This window comes from Macaca mulatta, chromosome X (assembly GCF_049350105.2).
Source record: "Macaca mulatta isolate MMU2019108-1 chromosome X, T2T-MMU8v2.0, whole genome shotgun sequence".
Classification (NCBI taxonomy): Eukaryota; Metazoa; Chordata; class Mammalia; order Primates; family Cercopithecidae; genus Macaca; species Macaca mulatta.
This window is the reverse complement of record NC_133426.1, coordinates 31,876,055-31,897,847: the sequence shown is the minus strand read 5'-3', so window position 1 is coordinate 31,897,847 and position 21,793 is coordinate 31,876,055. Positions and strand designations below refer to the sequence as shown.

General features: G+C 33.6%; 1 protein-coding gene across 10 annotated transcripts in view; it reads left to right on the top strand.

Annotated features, from left to right (window-relative positions):
- Positions 1–21,793, top strand: part of DMD (dystrophin) — a 2,157,177-nt gene that overhangs the window by 1,264,052 nt on the left and 871,332 nt on the right. For all 10 annotated transcript variants that reach the window (XM_077988314.1, XM_077988313.1, XM_028842274.2 and 7 more), the window contains one exon: positions 18,367–18,542. In XM_077988314.1, the coding sequence (XP_077844440.1) occupies positions 18,367–18,542 (176 nt within the window). The remainder of the gene's footprint in view (positions 1–18,366; positions 18,543–21,793) is intronic.

Here is a 21,793-nt window from a genome sequence, read left to right as displayed (position 1 = left end):
TTAGTCTCCATTCTTCTTCTTCATTATTCTCTGTTAAAGCATCCCATGATTTTCTTTTGTCGCTATTACCACAATATGTGTTTATTGCGTGTATATATATATTTGTTTGTTTATCGTTTGTCTATACCTGCAGTGAAATGCCTAAGGTCAGGAACTGTCTGATGCAGGATGCAATACACTCAATAAATATTTATTGAACAAATTAATTCATTTGCTCAGTCTTGCAGGCAAATGTTACTTCTCTACATTTAAATATCTAAAACAAAAGCATTAATGTTGGTTGTCAATCAAAATTTAAATGTCGATGTTTAAGCGTGTAAGACCTCTGTCAAGTTAATCCGTACTTACCCAAAGGCTATTATGTAGAAGCGACATAAATATTTTCCTAAATTGATTTTCATATTTTAAGAAGACAATGAATTTTTCAAAGCATTTTCTTCTACACAACTATTTATTCTGGAGAGTGGGGCATACGTTTCTTAATATTGTTAAAATTGGCAAGGGGATAATGTTGCTATGTACAAAGAACATTTAACCATCATGCAGAAGTTTTGTTTCTGGCTCTCAGTTATGAACAGCAGAGATTTTAAAAAGTTACCTTCATATGCTAAATTAGGAATGGCAGAAGGTAATATTTTAATGTTTATAAATGGTTCTTCTCTGAGTCCTTGATTTCTATTTTTATGAATTCTCTTTTTGAAAGAAATTATAGTTATTATTCCAAGGTCTATTCTTTTACATTGTTTCTAATTCTATGGTGATCTTCAAAATAGAATATCAATTTTAAATACTTGGGAATGAAATTATTCTTCATATATCATTTCTTTGTATGGCATACAATGTGATTTGTTGTCCCATCATGATTTCAGTATGACCGATTACTGCAAAAACATATTGAGATAAATCATCCCACATACTCTTGGCCAGGACAGACATCATACTGTTGCAGCAACACTTCAGATGAGCCCCAGTCAACCTTGTATTTTTATAGAGAAAGATTACACATGTTTATATTCATTGCTGAAGATTAGCTGATATTATTTATTGAAACATACTAGTTTAAAAATCTGTCCATTTTTATAACACCTGGTCTGTCTACATAAGCTGAATTACATAAATATAAAACTAAACTTTCCCTCATCTCCAGTGTATATCTTGCAAGCAAGTGCATGTGAAAGAAATTAAAGCCTTGTTCATGTTTTTTTTTTTTTTCCATCATGTGAGTACAAGACTTTTCAATAAAAATGAACTACTTTTGAACATATTTGTTTGGACAACAAACAAGGAAAAATATCTATTTGATTGATAGTGACAGAATTTTCATTAAGTTTAACAGCAGAAATACCACAATTGCATCATTCACCTTCGTGTATCAAAAGAAAACAAAAAATTAGATGTGATGAGCTCTACACAAATGTTCACTATGCATACTTTACCCATTAAACACATGATCAAGAATCATGTCAGCATGACATTCTAATATAGCAGCTTTACAAAAACGTGTAATCTAATCTAGGGATGCTGTTCTCTTTAAATCAGCTTCAAACATATTCTGGGTTGATATTCCTCATTCTTTTTTGATCCACGTTGTTTATTCACGTAATGATTATATTTAACTGAATATAACAGCATTATCAAAATGAAAGACAAAATAGATGTTTAATAGGAAAGTCAGTATCAAATCATCTTTTTTCTACCAAAAAAGATCTATAATCATGAAGTATTTGGTTTATTATTTTCACAAGGATTTAAATGTGCACAATTTGCCAGTTTTTTGTATTTTCTATTTTTCATGTCTCTGCATATCTCTTTAATATCTAAGTATTTGAGTCAGAAAAGAGCCAGCACTAAATAATGGGAATCTCACTGAAATGTGATAACAGTCTGGGGCCTAGTCCTGGGACTTTTATCTGCTGGACAACTCGGACAAATCTTTAGACCCCCAATTCCTTGTCTTTACCCTAGGAATAATAACACATTTTTCTGACCTTATACTTTACATGGATCTCAAATGGAATAATCATCTGATAGCAGCTTATGAAGTATATAAAAGTAAGAAATTATCACAATAAGATAATTATTCTTTGGCATAGTATTAATGATGTCTTGATCTGTTTGACAAAATCAACATTTCTGTATGGTAAATGCCTTTCCTGGTTTTAACAAAAGATCATACCAGAAATGATGAGTAGATAGATACTTAAATTGTTGTTCCTGAATCTGGAATGTATTGCCAATGTCCCAGATTGATCTTTGTTCTTTTTTTTTTGCTTACACATTTCTTTTCACATTGACGGTGTGATATTTCTTTAAATGTAGAATACAAAACCTTATTCGTTTGTGTTTATTAATTAAAACATCTATATTGCTTAAAGGAGCAAACTAAGTTTTAAGTTTTATCGATTTATACCCTTCTTCAATACACATAGGATTAGGGCAGTATGTAACAAAATTGCAAGCTGTAAATGAAATATTAATAGAAAATAAAACCAGGGGAGATATAAACTGAAGTTTTGTAATTAGGCCAAGGATAAGGGGGGAAAAATGTACGTATATATGGAAACAGAATGGTATTGAATGGGAGTTGTGTTTTTTTGTTTTTTTTTTGAGATGGAGTCTCGCTCTGTTGCCCAGGCTGGAGTGCAGTGGTGCGATCTTGGCTCCCGGCAAGCTCCGCCTCCCGGGTTCATGCCATTCTCTTGCCTCAGCCTCCCGAGTAGCTGGGACTACAGGTGCCTGCCACCATGTCTGGCTAATTGTTTTTTTTTTTTTTTTTTTTTTAAGTAGAGACGGGGTTTTACCGTGTTAACCAGTATGGTCTCGATCTCCTGACCTTGTGATCCACCCACCTCAGCCTCCCAAAGTGCTGGGATTACAGGCATGAGCCACCGCGCCCAGCCTGAATGGGAGTTTTGATGGAACATGTTCACATCATGATAATACCTATTATCTTTATATTCTGAATGTCAAAACAAAATTAGAGTGATTTTCCCTTATTTCCCTGCAATACATCTGTCTTAATAATTCTAAGCTTTCCTGATTTCGGTATTAATCTCTATTTTGCAAAAGGCAGTATGTTTATAAGATATCAAGTAAACTAAGTTTATAGAACTTGTAACAACATTTTAAACAACCTTTCTCCCTAGATAGTTCATGGTAGACATGAATTTATTCAAAACTAGTGTGTAGAAAAATACCATTAACAAAAGCTCTGAAATTATATTAGAGGAGCTTAATAATGTTACATGAGAAAGAATAAAATGTTATTTATGATTTTTGATATATTTTACCCACTATATATGGCCATATCTATGAAAACTCTAGTAATATCTACTAATGCAAATATGGTAGTAAATTGTGTCTGCAGGTGCTGATGCCATAGTAGATAAAATATGATAACTTTATTTTAAAATATCGTATTTAAATAATGAAAATACAGTATTGGGAAAGACTATTTTATCTATTCTCTCACTCTTGAATAAAAAAAATCCAGAAAAAATACCTTGTTTTTGTAAGATTATATCAATTTATTTCCCAAATGTGTATAGGGTTACTTTTTTCTGATCATAAATGTATGTCTCTTCATTATAAAAATACATTGAAAGTGATAGAAGAAAACCAAAAGAATAAATGTAAATAATGATGTCATATTTCAAAAATTCGACATTTTTCTAGGTGTTGATCCAGTCTAAATCTCTTTTCAGAAGACTCCCTCCTGTGTAGATTCCCCAACTATTCTGCAATGTGATTTCCTCTTGCTCTGTTCTTGTAGAAAGGAGACACATCGTCACCATGTCAAATACAGAAAATGGTGCATGTATCAGATCATTGTCTCTGTCCATTGTTTGCCAGAGGGCCTCACAGTTTTTCAGGTGGTGGGCAACTGGATGTCATGCTGCTCTTGTACAATCGAACACAATTCATTATTTATATGGTTCCTTCATTTTAAGAAAATTTAACTTTTATTAGCTGGGAAAAAAAAGTGATTTTTAAGTTGTTTAGAAATGTGAAATTCAATTTTCATACTGCAAAAGAGATTCAACTGCAAACACAGGCACACGCGTCTAGTGTTAGAACGAGTTGTCATACAAACCCAAATTAGCTGCCTCCACGTTGTCTTTGTTAACAAGTGTTTGTTTGCTCCTTGTTCCATCATCCAGAAATGCTCTTTAGCAGGAATAGATGGAACACAGTCGCAGTGACTTCTTCCTGTCTTTAAAAATTGGGATGACATTTGCCCATCTGCAGTGTTAACATAGTTCCTCAAAGACTACTGAGAGTGGGGTAGGACTGTATTGCACAAGTTCTCTCGTTTCCCTGGAATGTTATTGGTCCAGGGCCAGAGATTTTAGCTCATTTAGAGCAGCAAGGTGCTCTTTTAAAATTCCCTCACCTATTTTGGGCTTCATTTCCCTTATACGGTTACGCCTTTTCCAGTCTGATGAACATTCTCCTTGACAGAGCAGACAAGCAAAAGGAGCTGTGCACTGTTGCTTTCTGTGTCACCTCTATCCCTAACCTTCTCCCTTCTGCCCCAAGCAGTGAACCTTCATCTTTCTGGTTCTTCTTCCTCCAAATGGAAGTTAAAAGGCCCCGAATGTTGTCTTTAACATTATCACAAGCCTCAATTCATTCCAAGCTCAGCGTTTCCTCATTGTTTATACACTTCTATGTTGTTCTTCCAATATTTGCCCTCAGTTCTCTGTCCCTCATTTCTTCCCATGTTCATACTCTATTAGAATCTGAGCACCTTTGAGGTTGTCCATACAGTGGCACACATCTTGTTAGATACCACCCATTGTTTTATACTCACTGGAATGATTTGCCTTTATATTGTCAAAATTTTATTCTAAAGAGCTTTTACAGGCTTTCTTGAGCCATTTTCTCTTTAAATTCAAGATCATTGGATCACTAGACTTTTTCCTTTTTAATCTAATGAACATACTCCCCCACATACACACGTGTGTTACTGAAAGATAGATGCCACTTGACTAGTCTTATAGATTGTCTAAATTGATCGTTTTGTGTGGGGATAAAAGGGTGAATTGTATAATATCCCTGATGGTTCACGAAGTCTGTTCCCGTATAACCTGATTAGTCTTCCAAACCCTTTTAAATTCTGTCTGCAAATGACTGAGGTTGGCAATCAGCCTATTTCGGTTCTTTTCTTGCATAAGAAGAGTCCATATGTACTGTGTGAAGTAAGAGAGAGAAAGTACTTAGATTTGTTGGATGCCCTGATTGTTAGCATGGCTAAGGTATTGTGTAAGTAAGGAGAGTGGTCAAAAATGATATTGTTTTTATTTCTTTTATTTATTTATTTATTATTATTATACTTTAAGTTGTAGGGTACATGTGCATAACGTGCAGGTTTGTTACATATGTATACTTGTACCATGTTGGTGTGCTGCACCCATCAACTTGTCATTTACATCAGGTATAACTCCCAATGCAATCCCTCCCCCCTCCCCCCTCCCCATGACAGGCCCCTGTGTGTGATGTTCCCCTTCCTGAGTCCAAGTGATCTCATTGTTCAGTTCCCACCTATGAGTGAGAACATGCGGTGTTTGGTTTTCTGTTCTTGTGATAGATTGCTAAGAATGATGGTTTCCAGCTGCATCCATGTCCCTACAAAGGACACAAACTCATCCTTTTTGATGGCTGCATAGTATTCCATGGTGTATATGTGCCACATTTTCTTAATCCAATCTGTCACTGATGGACATTTGGGTTGATTCCAAGTCTTTGCTATTGTGAATAGTGCTGCAATAAACATACGAGTGCATGTGTCTTTATAGCAGCATAATTTATAATCCTTTGGGTATATACCCAGTAATGGGATGGCTGGGTCATATGGTACAACTAGTTCTAGATCCTTGAGGAATCGCCATACTGTTTTCCATAATGGTTGAACTAGTTTACAATCCCACCAACAGTGTAAAAGTGTTCCTATTTCTCCACATCCTCTCCAGCACCTGTTGTTTCCTGACTTTTGAATGATCGCCATTCTAACTGGTGTGAGATGGTATCTCATTGTGGTTTTGATTTGCATTTCTCTGATGGCCAGTGATGATGAGCATTTTTTCATGTGTCTGTTGGCTGTATGAATGTCTTCTTTTAATTGAGGTAAAATTTTATATAAGATGAAACAGACTTATTTGGGAGAGGAGGAAGAGTTTGTTCTTATATAACATTTCAAACTGTCATATTTAGTTGAGAATTTCAATCTGTCGAGATACTTTGTATAATATTCAGATTCTGCCATCTAATATATTTCCCATGCTTTCTTACTGGATGTGACTGTGACAGGTGTATAAGTTAGTATAATATTAAATCCTCAATCTGTTAACTTTTGTCAAGTGGTCCCACTGAAAAAGTGACACCTCAATTAAAAAAAAAATTCCATTACCTCAGAAAGTTTTTTCATGCTACCTTCCAGTCAGTTCCCAGCCCCAATAGGCACCTATTCTTCTGATTTATATCACCATAGATTAGTTTTGTCTTTTTAAAAATTTATATAAATGAAATCATACAATATGTACTATTTTGATCAGCGTACTACTTTTGAGACTCATCCATGTAAATATATCAGTTGTTCATTCCTTTACTGATGATTAATATTCCATTGCATAGATATACCACAATTCTCCTTTTGATGCACATTTCAGGTTGCTTTCAGTTTTTGGCTATTATAAAGATGCTGTGGACGTTTGTGTACAGGCCATTTTGTGAGCATATGTTTTAATTTAGTTTGAGTAACTCTGTAGAAGTGGAATGACTGGGCCAAATGTTTAACTTTATGAGATATTGTCAAACAGTATCTAAACAGTTTTCTAAAGTGGTTGTGCCATTTTACAATGCCACCAGTGATGACTGAGAGTTCCAGTTACTCTACATCTTTGTCCATATTTGGTCTTGTCAGTCATTTTAATTTTTGCCATTTTATAGAATATGAAGTAGTATCTTGTTGTGGTTTTAACTTGTATTCCTCTGATTACTAGCACTATTAAGCATCTTTTCATGGATTTATTGGACATTCATGTAGATTATGTCGTTCAAGATTGTACCTTTATGATTATTGGGTGAAAAGAGTATCATTTTGAGGTCATTAATATAACTTGAAGACTGGGAATGACAGACATTTTCCTGTTTTGTTTCTTTTCCCTTTATCTGAGGAGTCTACTAGAATGCAGTGTTGTTGCTTGAGCAGCAGTGCATTAGCTTTGTAAAAGCTCTATTCTCTGGCATCCCTACCACTAATATAAAGTGCAGAACATTTGAAATGTGCTATGCTCTTAGAGATTCCTTCAAAGTGCACAAAAATTCTGCAGTTTCACCACCTACCAGTAAAAGAAACTCAGTCACTCATTTAGTCATTTAGTAAAAAAAAAAAAAATTAACTGATGAGCATGGTGGAAACCTCAAAGGTAAAGAAGACAATGTCCCTGGATTAAAGACAATCATAAATTTTCAATCAAAATAATGAAATTTAGGCTGGGCATGGTGGCTCATGCCTATAATTCTAGCACTTTGGAAGGCTAAGGTGGGAGGATTGTTTGAGGTCAGGAGTTCAAGACCAGCCTCAGCAAAAAAGTGAGACCCTGTCTCCACAAAAAATTTTTTAAAATTATCTGGGTGTGGTAGTATGCGCCTGTGGTCTCAGCTACTCAAGAGGCTGAGGTGGAGGATCACTAGAGCCCAGGAGTTGGAGGCTACAGTGAGCTATGATTGTACCGCTGCACTCAAACTTTCATAACAGAATGAGTCCTTGTCTCTAATAATAATCATAACAACATTTAATTTTTATAGACTATGTAAAACAGTAAAGTAGATACGGTTCAAGTACAGTATGATTTTATAGGATAGATAACTTTTGCTTGAAAATGTATTCACAATTTATAGGATAGATAACTTTTGCTTGAAAATGTATTCACAATAGAGATAGTATTTGGGGCACATGTTTATCCATTTAACAAAAATGTTTTGAGCACTACCAGGTAGCAACACTTTACTAGGCACTAGAGTGAGAAAAGATTATAGTTCCTGCTCTCATGAATCTCATGGTCTAGTAAATTGGAATGAAAGCATTACATAAGTAGAGATAAAGACACACATGATGGAGGATGGAGAATAGTCGAAGGTCTGGAGAATGACCAGGACATCACTATGAGTTATCTAATTGTGCTAAAGCATGGATGAAGACTCAGAAAGTCATTGAAAGAAGCCTAAAAAGGTATCTCTCAGGGATACTATGAGGTTCTGAATCTTATATAAGCTATTTGGGCTTCAATAGGCAGGCACTGAGTATTCAGTGTAAATTTTTGAGCAGGGAATCCACCAGAAGAACTATGTATCTGGAGGATTAATCTGGAAAGATTGTGTAGAATGTTATGCAGTGAAAGAGTTTGAGAGGAAACAATTAGGAGGGTGTATTCATAACATAGGTGAAATGTAATGAATAACCAGGCTGGAGGAAAAGCAATAATGATGGAATCAACTAGGCAAGAAGTGTAACAATTAGGATCAGTAAAATAGAATTTGGATTGGGGGAATGATAAAAAAGGGACAAGACACAGTTGAACTGGTGGTATCCATACTGGAAAATACAGATGTCATTCAAATAAATATTGTAATGAATATAAGAAGCCAGTTTTGTGAGTGATGTAGATGTTGGCTTGAAAATATTTCCTTTGAGGTTTCAGTCAAATGAAAAGGTCCTGAAATGCTACGTGGTAGCTTAAGAGGAAAGCGTTCCTGGAGAGAAAAAATTAGAAAAGATTTACATTTGATAATTTAATCTTTTCCTTCATACAAGCTAGATTGATAAGAAAGTAAAACCTATAGTTTTCACCACTTTTTTACAACTATTCCTAACCTTTTAGATACTCACATGAATAATTGAGAAAAATCTAACAGATGACTTGCTTATGTCATTTGTCTGCTTTATCCTTAGGTTCCTCTGGCTTGTATATTGTTCAATAAAATACAGATCATTGATATTGTACAATATCCTGATAATGGGGAGAGAATCTATTCTTGTGCATTTTTTTTTTTTTGATTTGCAGAGGGCATGCTCAGTCAACAAGAAATGCACAATTGTTTTTATCATCACCTCTTCTCATCTAATTTCACGAAGGAGAGGAGTATTACCATACAACAGATAATGAGTTGGAAAATAAGAAACCTAACCTCAGAACTTAAGGCTTGGGGAAAAAAAAAGAGTAATTTGTGTTTAATGCCTGTATAACTTGGCCAGAGGGACATATAAGGCTTAGTGATGGCCAACATGTGCTTAGATGTGGATTGTTAGCTGATGTCTTGGGGGTTCTGTAATCTAAGCTAAATGCTCAAAATCAATTAATTGATGTTAGACACAGAGATCTGTTTTGATCCCTCTTTATCGTATTTCTAGGCCTTTGCGTTCTCAAGAGCCTGAGAAATGAATGCTTTCCTTAATAACTTGTTATTTGTGGTAGGAGATGAAACTTTGATAAAAATACAATTGTTTTTAAATGTCTCTTTTTCACTCTAGGCTGTGGTATATATTTCAAAAAGTTACTTTTGAACCTTTCCAGAATGAGAAAGCAATCAAGAAGATTATAATATTTTGCTTAGTTTTCTGCTCAATTTATCAACAAATATTTCTTAAGCAATTATTAAGCTGAGCAGCGCTCAGCGCTGTGCTTGGTGATATAGGAAATGGGGAAAAGACCGTCTTTAAGGCCTTTATAATAATAATTACCTCAACTTGTCTGTTTCTTTTCCTTACCATTTTGCCAACATCATTGATCTATCTTGTTCTCAAAGCAATCGCCATAGTTATATTGTAACACAGCATTTTCTAGGCTGTCCCCATTAAACTGAGAGTGTTGACAAGAAAATACAGCTTATTTATCATTGTAAAACTTCAGACACCTACTAGTTACCCTAAATTAAATATTTGTTGGAGTCAGTCACACTAAAGAGAACACTTACTGCGTTGAACAATTTACCTTCATTAGACAGCATTTAAAGATTATGCCATAGCAAAAGCCCATGGAATTCTTGTGAACACAGAATAGAAGTGTATTAAGGAACAAGCTTAATTCTGTTTTAAAGCACAACACTTTCTCAAAATATATTTTGAAATCATCTTTGACCATTTTTTTTTACTAATAGGTGGGTGGGAGTTAGGGTAGGAAAACACAAGCAGCTTCATCAAAACAATATTCTATTTTCTTCAAATTTGTGGGAAATCATACGGCCTCTCAATTTTCCACATTATGCTAATTATGATATTAATCTCTCTGCCAGCAAATGAAAATAATACATATTAGATGTAGCAAATGTCAATAATGACAAAATTAGTCATCATGCAGATACTCAGGGATTCCCAAAATATGTTTGGATTATGATTGCTAGCTTTGAGTTTGCCCAGAATCATTTCAATAAAAATAAGGGATCAAACACATTTGGAACAAAACTCACATCATAAATTTTAGACATAGCTCTGCCAGTAATGCTCTCAGTTATATTTTCAGTCCTAATATTTCTTCTGCGTTCCAGACCAGTATCTTCAACTGTCTGATTGATACTCTCTCCTTTGTTTCTATCCTCAATGCATTAAGTCCTGTGTATTTACTTTCCAAATATCACTTGGTTCCATGCACTTCTCTCCATTTCTGCCACTGACTCCTCCTTGATCCAAGCGACCATCTTTCCTCACTTTAACTACCGTGATATCTCCTATTTGGTCTCCTTACTTCTATTCCAGGGCTCCTCCAATCCATTCATCCTCCTGCAGAGAATGATGACTAGCACCTTCCACAATGTCTGGCTAATAGGAGGTATCCAATCAATAATTGACTTACAGAGTGAAAATATAGGCATGGCCAATACCAGTAGAGAACTACAGGGTTTTAGAACCAATGACAGTAGATCTTTCAATCAAGTATTTCCAGTCTATAATCAAGTTTAATTACACATTGTCTTATTTTGGAAAAAAACAATTTTGTTGTCTTTTTCTCTATGTACACATACATATTATATCACCCTCTACCTGCCAAATGACTTTTGAAGAATTATTTATGTGCCTCCAAATTAGTAATATCTCTAGAGAGAAGAGAAATTAGAAAGTTTAAAATGACCTATGCCTCCTTTGGAATATTATGTCCTAAGACTGTTTTTTGAGTTACATGCAATATGTTCCACGATGAAACATTTAATGTATTCAGAATCATGCTAATAATTATGTAGAAATAATTTTATGCCTGAAGTCATGTGTTCTATAACCAGGATTACTTAATAAGAAAGCAAGTACGGCTGTGAACAAGATGCCTTTGTATCAGAGAAAGGCCAATTTGTTTTCTTAACAAATCTAAGTAAATGGAGACAAAAACACAGCCCTTAAATGTTTTCTATTTGTCCTGAAGTTCTCATGAATAAGTTAGAAGGCTAGAAGCGTTAAATAAATCCATGAACGTAGAGAGAGCTAACATTTATTTTACCAAAGTAAAACCTATTCGCTTTGCAAAATTCTGTACTTTGTAACAACAGTTTTCTTTAAAGCAAGAGCCACCAATTCAAATGCCTTTACAGAATGATTTGAATGCATTCATACCCTACCTAAAGGCATTCAAATTATTAAACAAAGTTCTAACGCCAAAACATGTCTGGGGCCAGATTTAAAATGTAGCCCTCAGTTTCGAAGGGCAAAAATTTAACATATATATGTTTTCCTCACTTTAGGTAGCACTGTATTGAATCTCTGCTTGAAATTGAGGAATATATGATTTTTTTTTTTGGCCCAGGGCATCATTTCTTGGAGGAGAAAGAAAAACAACCCAAGATACCCTTACAAAACATTTAGTACTTAAAACTCTTTATGATGAATTCATTTTGGTATACACATTAATAACAATGATAACAAATATATATATGTGTGTATATATATATACGTGTATATGTGTGTGTGTGTGTATATATATATATATATAAAACTGATGTGAATAAGATAAATACATCGAAAGGAAATTTCATTGTAATTTGATATTAGGTAAATGTCCCATTAAAATAAATTGCTACTGTACATAATTTTCCTTCAGTTCATTGGCAGGATGTTTGCTTTGGAAAAGAAACAGTCTATTTCTAGTTTTAGAAGGAATAGAAGGAATTCTCATTATTCTTTTACAGCAACCATTATCAGGAGCAGATGGGAAATTGTACCAAGAGCATATCTACTATTAAACCTCACAGGAAAAAGACAGTATTAAATGAAATCTAACAAGGCCTGATCCTGACTCTAGTTCCTGTGACAAACAAACACAACCATTTATATGGTTTCAGCATTTGTATTGGTAAGGTACAATAAATGTTTACTGAAGTGAAAAAAAAGATAACAGGAGAAAGAACAGGCTAAAAAGGTGCATTTTATGTCTGATTGTTCACTGTAAAGACTGTTCCTTTTTAAAATAATCAAATTTTATTTTCTATACAGGGGGTAAATGTACAGGCTTGTCACAAGGGGGATTGTGCATGATGCTGAGGTTTGGGGTACAGATATCATCACCCAAATAGTGAGCATAGTACCTGATGGGTGGTTTTTCAACCAATGCGCACCCTCCCTTCTTCCCACCTCTACTAGTCTGCGGTATCTGTTGTTTCCATATTTACATCCATGTATGCTCTATGGTTAGCTCCCACTTATAAGTGAGAACATATAGTATTTGTTTTTCCTGTTCCTGCATTAATTTGCTTATGATTATGGTCTCCAACTGCATCCATGCTTCTGCAAAGAACATGATTTCATTCTTTTTATGACTATGTAGTATTTCATGGTGTATATGTACCACATTTTCTTTATCCAATCTACCATTGCTTCACAACTAGGTGGATTCTATGTCTTTGCTATTGCAAATAACACAAGGCAGGACCTTTTTATTTGACTGAGTTACTTGCAAATTACTCATAAAAGATCTGGAGGTCTTAACTGAAAGTTGAATCTGCGGTGCAGTTCAAATTTAGTGATGTATTTTCTGTTCAAGAGAAGAAAGCCCTCGTTCAGTCTTGCTGTAAAGTCCAATACATATGAAAATAACACAAATAGAAATATTTTATAAATAGCTATACAAAGGAGGGGCACTTAGTTCCCCTAGAACTCTTAAAAGGCCTCTAGAAAGAGGGAACTTTTATGCTAACTATTAAAGATGAATAATGAATTTGTCCTACACAACTTAACAGTATTGTCAAGGAAGTAGAAAGTTATTCAGTTTTACTGGGTGTTGGAGCTAAACTCAAAAGTGAGGAGAAGTGGCTGAGAAGGCAGTGGGGAGAAGAGAATGGTCCTGTCCATGCTCCCTGTTGTACTAATATGTTTGGATATTATCTTGTAGCTCATATATGGACTGGATTCTTGTCCTCCTCATTCTGAGCTCTCCTTGACTTTTATTCTTACCTCCTGTAACTTTCATTCTTTTACTCAAAAAAGGCCATTATTTCAGCCATTTTCACTGTTTTCTTATCCTTCCTAGTTTCTTTTCTATACTATTTTTCCACTCTTTTTTTTCTGTACTATTTTGCCCTTCTCTCCATTTTCCTAACTGCTGGATTTCCCCAATTTTAGCCATCTTTCAATTGTTCTGGCTATCCTCAGATGCTCCCTCAAGGTTATCAGACCTTCCACCGAGACGGAATCCCTTCGTCTATGGACAGGCTAAGTGGAATGGGTCCTGTTGCTGGGCTTAGCATATGCCCTGAATATTCATGCATTTATTTTGCTTCTTTACAAAAATCCATCATCCGATAGAAATTGAAAGATACTTCCTGAAGCATATTAAAATCTCTGAAAACAGTATTGACTATATTGTCTAATAATTAACATGACTGGTAAAATAGCTTTATTTATCATTGAGGAAAGTATCAGAAACTGTATTTCAAACTCCTGAATTCTTGACACTGACAAAGAGACAATGAGAATGATCTTAGGATTTAAAAAAAAGAAGAAAAAGCACCATATTTGCAGGAAATTGCACCATAAAAGTCTCAGTTTCACAACCCTCCTCAAGTTTCATTTTATTACATCTTTTCTCTTCACCAATCAGTAAACTGGGTTAATGATTAACCTGTCTCAAAATAATTCATGAACAAAATTACAAGTAAATCTCAGTATTGGATTTTTGAAACATCTCCTTGTTCAAAGAAGGTTCCTTTTTCTTCCCTCTATTTCCCTGTATTTATCTTTTCTTCCAATTGCATTTTATCTCTTCCGTTTTTCTATTTTGCTCCCTAGTTTGTGTTTTTTTGCCAGTTTTTTATTTCCTACATAATTCATCTAATTTGTCATTGTACAATTTCTTATAACTGCTTCTTAGCTTATTCCTTTTCTTCATTTGTCATATTTTATATTTCATCTGTTGTGTTTTCATACAGTTTTGGAAAGTTTTACAAATAGACTTTTTTTTAAAAAAATGTATATAATGCTTTCATAGAAAAGGTAGTTGTTTCTTTTTCTTATATCCTTCCCTGTATAAAAATAAAAATGTAGCAGTTCTGTCTTTGCCTGTATTTCCTCTTTCCTTCTCCAAATTTGACCAGACTTGAAGGACTTAGATATATAATAGTGTTATTTTCTATAATTTAGGAATACCTTTTGACTTAAAAAGCAGAAGAGAAGTTGAAAATAATATAGTAATTCTACATGTCCTTCCTGCTTCCCTATTCTCTCCACATGTTTGTAACCTCCCCTTTCTTTTTTAGTGTATCTCTTTCATAAACCTTTGTCCCCAGAAATTCTGATTCAGTAGACTTAAAATGGAATTCTGGGCTTTTTATATTTTGAAAAGCTCCCCATGGGAGTTAGATATGCACTTCTTATTAAAAAACGAATGCTTAATATTGAAATCAAAACACAATAAGCTTTCTAACTATGATGAATAATCCAACAGATTTAATTATGATTTTCTTTTTGTCTAGAACCAAGACTAGATGTTAATTGCCAGAGAAATAGATAAGAATGACTATGACAACAGTACATTAATATGATATCAAAGCTTGGAAATTTTATTGGTAATGAATAATTCAGTACTTAAAATATTTAGAAGCTATAGAATTAAAATTAATTAATGTAGTTCACTGTGTGAATAAAGTTGATTGAGATTTTACATTTAATTTTGTAAATCCAATGTTATCTTTTCCAGCTCAGAAAACACCACGTACAAGTTATTACTTTCTGTTTTGATCCCTTATTTTTCTCTCTTATGTTTTATCACTGAAAACTCTCCTTGAGCAGGCCATGCACTGTAAATATTTCTCCTGGTTGCAAAACCTCCTCATACAAATGCAGTAGACTATTTAATGAGCTCTTCTTTCACAAAATTAAAAAATACCTGAAAGCCCTGATTTGAGATTCTATATAAATGAGATTTAGATCTAACAATTTTAAATTATTGCTTCATTCTTAGCTATTCAATTCTATCTCTTATTTGGGAAACCGAAATAATAAAACCATTGCTGATTCTACAATTAGGTTGTAAAAGTCACTGTAGCCATCAGCCATGAAGGAAAAGGGCCAAGTTCAAAACTACAAAGCAAAGAGGCTGAGATAAAAAGTGCTGCAGCAGCTTTAGTTTATGGCATTATAAGCAGGAATAAGAATTCCTTGATTACTTAACAAAGGCTCAAAAGGCATTTACTCCATTACCTTACAACTCAAAGTGGTATTCCTGGACCAGCAGTATTGGCATTTTTTTTTTTTTGAAGTTTGTAAGAAATACAGAATTTTGGTGCCTCCACAGACCTAATGAAGCAGGACTTGCAGTTTAATAAGATCTCCAGGAGATTTTTATGCACATTAAAGTCTAAGAAGCACCGCTATGGTATACATCTGATGTGTGCCCATGCATTTTTTAAAAGTATGAAGTATAGTTGTAAGTATTGAACACTCATGAAGGAACAAATAAGAGCCATGGTCTTTACCCTCTAAATACCTCCCTGATGTCTATGTTTTAGGCAAAATTTTTTTACCATTTCAGTAGTCACTGATGCTTGCATGATCCAGTTTATTCCAAAACAATGGTGATTCTCATGTAATAGTTCATGTTGCCTTAATAATTTACGTTGTCTCAAGTTCTCTGCCCAGGCCCCAATATACACCAAGGGCTGTACTCGTCCCCTAACTCCTGCTCTCGTACAGTGACATAGAGCCCAATTTTAGATACCTGATCACATCATGGAGATTGCACACCACAGGCCTTAACTTCTGCCACACTCTCACTGCCTTTAACCCTCCATATGCCTAAGTCCTATGCTTCTTTAAATTCCAAATTTACCCAGAAGTCTCCTCTGCTCATCCTTTTCACTGAGATCATCCCTCTTCTGGCCTACCATGTATTGATCACCTTACTTTTTTATCCTACTGTATGTAGTATAACAAATTATCACTTACAATTGTGTATTATTTTTTCAACTAGATTATGTACTGCCTAAGACCTAGAAAATTGTGCTTATTTATTTGAATCTCTAGGAGGATCAGTAATAAGTATTAATACTAATGACACTAAGGTGATGATGAGCCTGAATTTCCTCCCTTCCTTTCTTCCTACTTCTCTCCTTTCCTCCCTTCTTTTCTTCCTCCATTCCTTCCTCTGTTCCTTCCTCCTTCCACTTTTTCTTCACTTCCCTTATTCATAAATTCATGCATTCACTCAGCAAATGCTTATTGAAACCTTCCATGCACCAGACATTGTACTAAACAACAGGAAACAATCATGAATAAGACACAATATCTGACCTCAAAGAATTTATGATATAAAAGTAATGGCAAAAACCATCATTACTTTTGCACTCACCTAATATATAGACATAGTTTGTTATGACTGGTGTCTCTATTACTAAGCAATGACTGTCACATGCAACACTGATCTGAACAGGTGGTAAAGAGTGAGATGTAAGCAATGGAGCAAAGCCAACTAGTTACAAGGAAATATCACATGTTTACTAGAGCACATCTCATGGGCATTCAAGAGAGTATGGCCAGGACAGCTTGTGAATAGTTCAGTAACTGTGCATAGTTTTATATTCATTGTGAGGCACCGTGTCACTGGAATAATGACCTTTTTATCATTTTTTGCTGATTTACAGAGTATTTTAATTGCTAAAAGTAGGCTACCAAAATTTCCAGTATTCAAAAATAATTTTGCTTGAATGTAGTAAAAAAAAAAGGCAAGAAATTTATGTGAAATGAGAGTCTAAGGGAGCTTTACCTCAGTCTCAGAAAACATGCATTCGCTCCTTCATTTAGCAAGCATGTACTGGTGTCTACTATAAGCTTGCTATTGTGTCAAGGAGTAGGAGAATATAAAAATATTAGAGAATTTGAATCACATCTATTAGGAGAGTTTTCTACATATTGACATTATTCTGTCAGTGACACAAGGATTTGAGTCATTTAGATTTAAATATGGTAGGTATCTCAAGTTCTCAGATATAATTTCATTTTCTAAGGTTCATATTTAGTTAATATGTTATTTTAATTGCCTTACAAATTCTAGATTATCTTTTTTAAAAAAATAAATAGAACATAATGGCCAGTTTTATTTAATGGTAAAAAGCATTTTTGTTTTTGTATGTACTTGGTTATAATATTCTCCTTTTCAATTGAACTATTTTTCTGATACTTTACTCTTAAAATTTCATTCAGGAAATAAAGTAAACAATATTTAAGCTTGACAATCATAAAAATGTTCTGGTGACTATAGATTATTTTAAAATTTATTACTGTACCTTACGGATATCTTGATGGGATGCTCCTGAAAGCAATTAATTCTCAGTTTTATGTGGCTTATAATGCAAAATACATTGATGTAGACAGAATTTGAAATAAATTTTCTTCTAAAATAGCAATTAATTTTATTTAAATATCTCTACAGGTTTTTTAAATACTGTGACTAAACTATATTTGTTCTTTTTCACCTCTCTTATCCACAATCACTAAGAAACCCAAATACTTTGTTCATGTTTAAATTTTACAACATTTCATAGGCTATTAAACATGGAACATCCTTGTGGGGACAAGAAATTGAATTTGCTCTTGAGAAAGTTTCCAACTAATTGATTTGTAGGACATTATAACATCCTCTAGCTGACAAGCTTACAAAAATAAAAACTGGAGCTAACCGAGAGGATGCTTTTTTCCCTGACACATAAAAGGTGTCTTTCTGTCTTGTATCCTTTGGATAGGGGCATGTCAGTTTCATAGGGAAATTTTCACATGGAGCTTTTATATTTCTTTCTTTGCCAGTACAACTGCATGTGGTAGCACATTGTTTAATCTTTTCTCAAATAAAAAGACACGGGGCTTCATTTTTGTTTTGCCTTTTTGATATCTTACAGGAACTCCAGGATGGCATCGGGCAGCGGCAAACTGTTGTCAGAACGTTGAATGCAACTGGGGAAGAAATAATTCAGCAATCCTCAAAAACAGATGCCAGTATTCTACAGGAAAAATTGGGGAGCCTGAATCTGCGGTGGCAGGAGGTCTGCAAACAGCTGTCAGAAAGAAAAAAGAGGTAGGGTGACAGATCAAATAGGAATTATAACATTTTAGCAGACCTTTTTAAGCTGTTCTTAAAAAATATTTCATTGTAGATTAGAAGCAGGGTGAAAGGCACTAACAGTAAGGAACCTATCAACCGTTAATCAACAGCAGTAAATAAATTTTTTATTTTTTATTTTTATATACTAAAATATGTACTTGTTGCTGGTTAGTGGTTTTCTGCTATTTTAAACTTTAAGTTTGCTTTAAAAATCACACATGATTGCTTAAAGGTGAATATCTTCAATATATTTTAACTTCAAGTGAAAGGCACTAACAGTAAGGAACCCATCAACCGTTAATCAACAGCAGTAAACAAATTTTTTATTTTTTATTTTTATATACTATACTTGTTGCTAGTTAGTGGTTTTCTGCTATTTTAAACTGTAAGTTTGCTTTAAAAATCACACATGATTGCTTAAAGGTGAATATCTTCAATATATTTTAACTTCAAGCTGAATCTCAGTTGTTTTTCAAGAAGATTTTAAAAAGCAATTATAAATGATTGTTTTGTAAGAAAGAGAGATCTTTGCTTAGTTTTAAAAATAGCTATAATTATGACTATGAAGCTAAAAACAGTAATAGTGATATTTACTTTCAGTTTCACCACATTTGTGAATATATTCTTGAAGGGGAACTTGAGCCAAAAATGTCCAAGTTTAATGGGGAAAACAAAACCTCACAAAGGTTACCGTCAAATTCAATCATCATTTAAATTTCCCTTGGAATGAACTGAAGGCACAGAAAGCCAAATGAGTGGTGCTGCAGTTGGAAAGCATAGATAGTTTATAAATGGGATTTTGTATTATGCTTCCAGTTGTTGATGTTAATGTGTCTTGTTTCATAAAGGAAGACTTGGCCTTTATTTACCAAATGAGAATATTGTTATGAGCAATGAAAACTTTGTTCTGTTGCCAAGCTCTTGCATCCCACCCATCATCCACATAATAGGTGGATTTTAATATTCAGGAAGCTAGAACAACTCATTGATGAATGTCTTTGGTTAAGATGTATTAAAAAGAAGATTTTAGAATTATGTCAATTGTCTTTGCCCACCTCCTCTTTCCCTCTTTATTCATGTTACATTACTCAGAAAGTAGACACAATTCATATTTTGTACAAAAGAAACACATTAGTTGACCTAAACACACACACACACACACCACACACACATCTTGCCAAAGTTAAAGAATAATAGCCTCATCGAAAGATATTTTGTATTAAGTCTTGGTTTTGAAAATCTTCTTGATTATAGATAGATAAAATAAAGAACTAAACTTTGTAGTTAAACTGCTTCCTTAGGTAAGTCATATACATTTTTCCCAGATTGAAATTCTTCTATTAATCATACAAGTATGTTATTATTTAGATAACTGATGTGCTTATACTATGAACAGGTATAAATCTGTATAATGTCATTTCTCAACTAGGCTCAATCTAATCCAAATTAAAATAGTAAGAAATGAGAAAATTAACAAAAATTTGAATACCATACTATATATATATATAGGGAGAGAATTCATAAAGTGAATTAAATCGATTGGAAGATTATTTTTCTATAATATATAAAGTATTGTTTCCTATTTTTAAATGTCTTACTCATACAGTATTTGAATAGAGAGTATTAATATTCCCTCTGATAACTCTAATTCACCTGAATTTTCAAAATCTTGTTATCTGTTATTGGGCTCTAAAGGCACATTATAATTTATAAACAGAGATGTAGCAATATCCTGTTTCACCAGATAAGCTCTAAAACTTTAGATCTTTCTAATTTTATAAGAAAGTGGTATATGCTGACTCTGTTGTTAAATATTATACAAATTTTATGTTAATTACAGCTAGGGATTTGGCTATAATTAGGAAAAAATTTTCCCATTTAAACATGTTGACCTACATTAAATATTGCACTTTTGTGCTTTAAAAAGCCAAGTTCAGCTTCCTTGAGTTTTTTTTTTTAAGCTCAGCTTTTAAAGTTGTCTATTTCACGCTACATTTTAAAAATAAATGTTAACATATTTAAATTTCCACTGAGATCACTTTTGTGGCATACTTCCTCAGGATTTTTATATCATTTAAATTTTATGAAATGTAAAAATGTAATAAAATATAAGTGCTAGTTCTACCAATATACTCATAGCTATTTTTAAACATCCAGTAGCAAATCAAGTAAAAATAATAAAATAATATTTTATGAATAATATCTTAACCTAACAATTACAGAAGGGCTGTAAACATGAACCTACTGCTAATCAATAGTGTACTCTCAGTGCAAGCCAAGCAGATGTTAGATGGAGATAGAAGTTATTTATTGCACTTGAAAATAATAATAAGATGCCTATTCAACTTAACAACAGTACTCTTAGTTTGTAATAGACTTTAAGTACAGCAGTTAGAAATATTTAACATGTTTTAGTCCAGGGACATCAATGAAAGAAAGTGTATAATTCAAGCTAGATATCTATATGGAGCCCTGTAGTTGCATAATTTTAAGTCTTTTGAAATTTTAAGATATTAGAAAAAACATCTCAAAAGTTCAAATAATAGTGGACATCCATTAAGGTTAGTCTATGTTGGAAGCAAATGAAGTATGAAATGTAGTCAGTTAGCTATGCAGTTTAAGATAGACAATTCACTACTGCTCCAATTATGTAACAGAAGAACTGGATAACATCTATAGGTTTAAGCATGATAATAATGAGTTTAATGATGGCGTAGCCACCAAAACTATCTTTGTAAACGAAGGATGTGCAAATAAAAACCTATCAGCTAAAAGGGGAAGTCATAGGTTAATACAAAACAAGTCTGTGTACAAGTCTTTAAGCAAGTGTCCATGAATAGCAAGGGGTGCCATGCTCTTCATTGGAGAAAAAAAAAATTACCTATTTGTCTTTACTAACCTCTAACTGAAATTGAGCATTCCTTTTCATTTTGAATGTAGGCCAAAAAGAAAAAAAAAGAAAGAAAAAAAAATCACAGTAATACTAGTAATACCTATGAAGCCACAGATATGTGCATATCTCATTAGAGTTACAATAAATATATCAAAATATCATTTATGCTCATTACTACTTCAAAACTGCAATACGTATTATATCTGCTACAGGATCTTATTACTGGGCTTTAAAACATTATTCTGAGGAATCTCAGGCTTCAACAGATTGCCAAAGAAGTCCAAAGCATAAACAAATGATCCTAGCCTGCTGTCTGCCCAGAATCTCATCC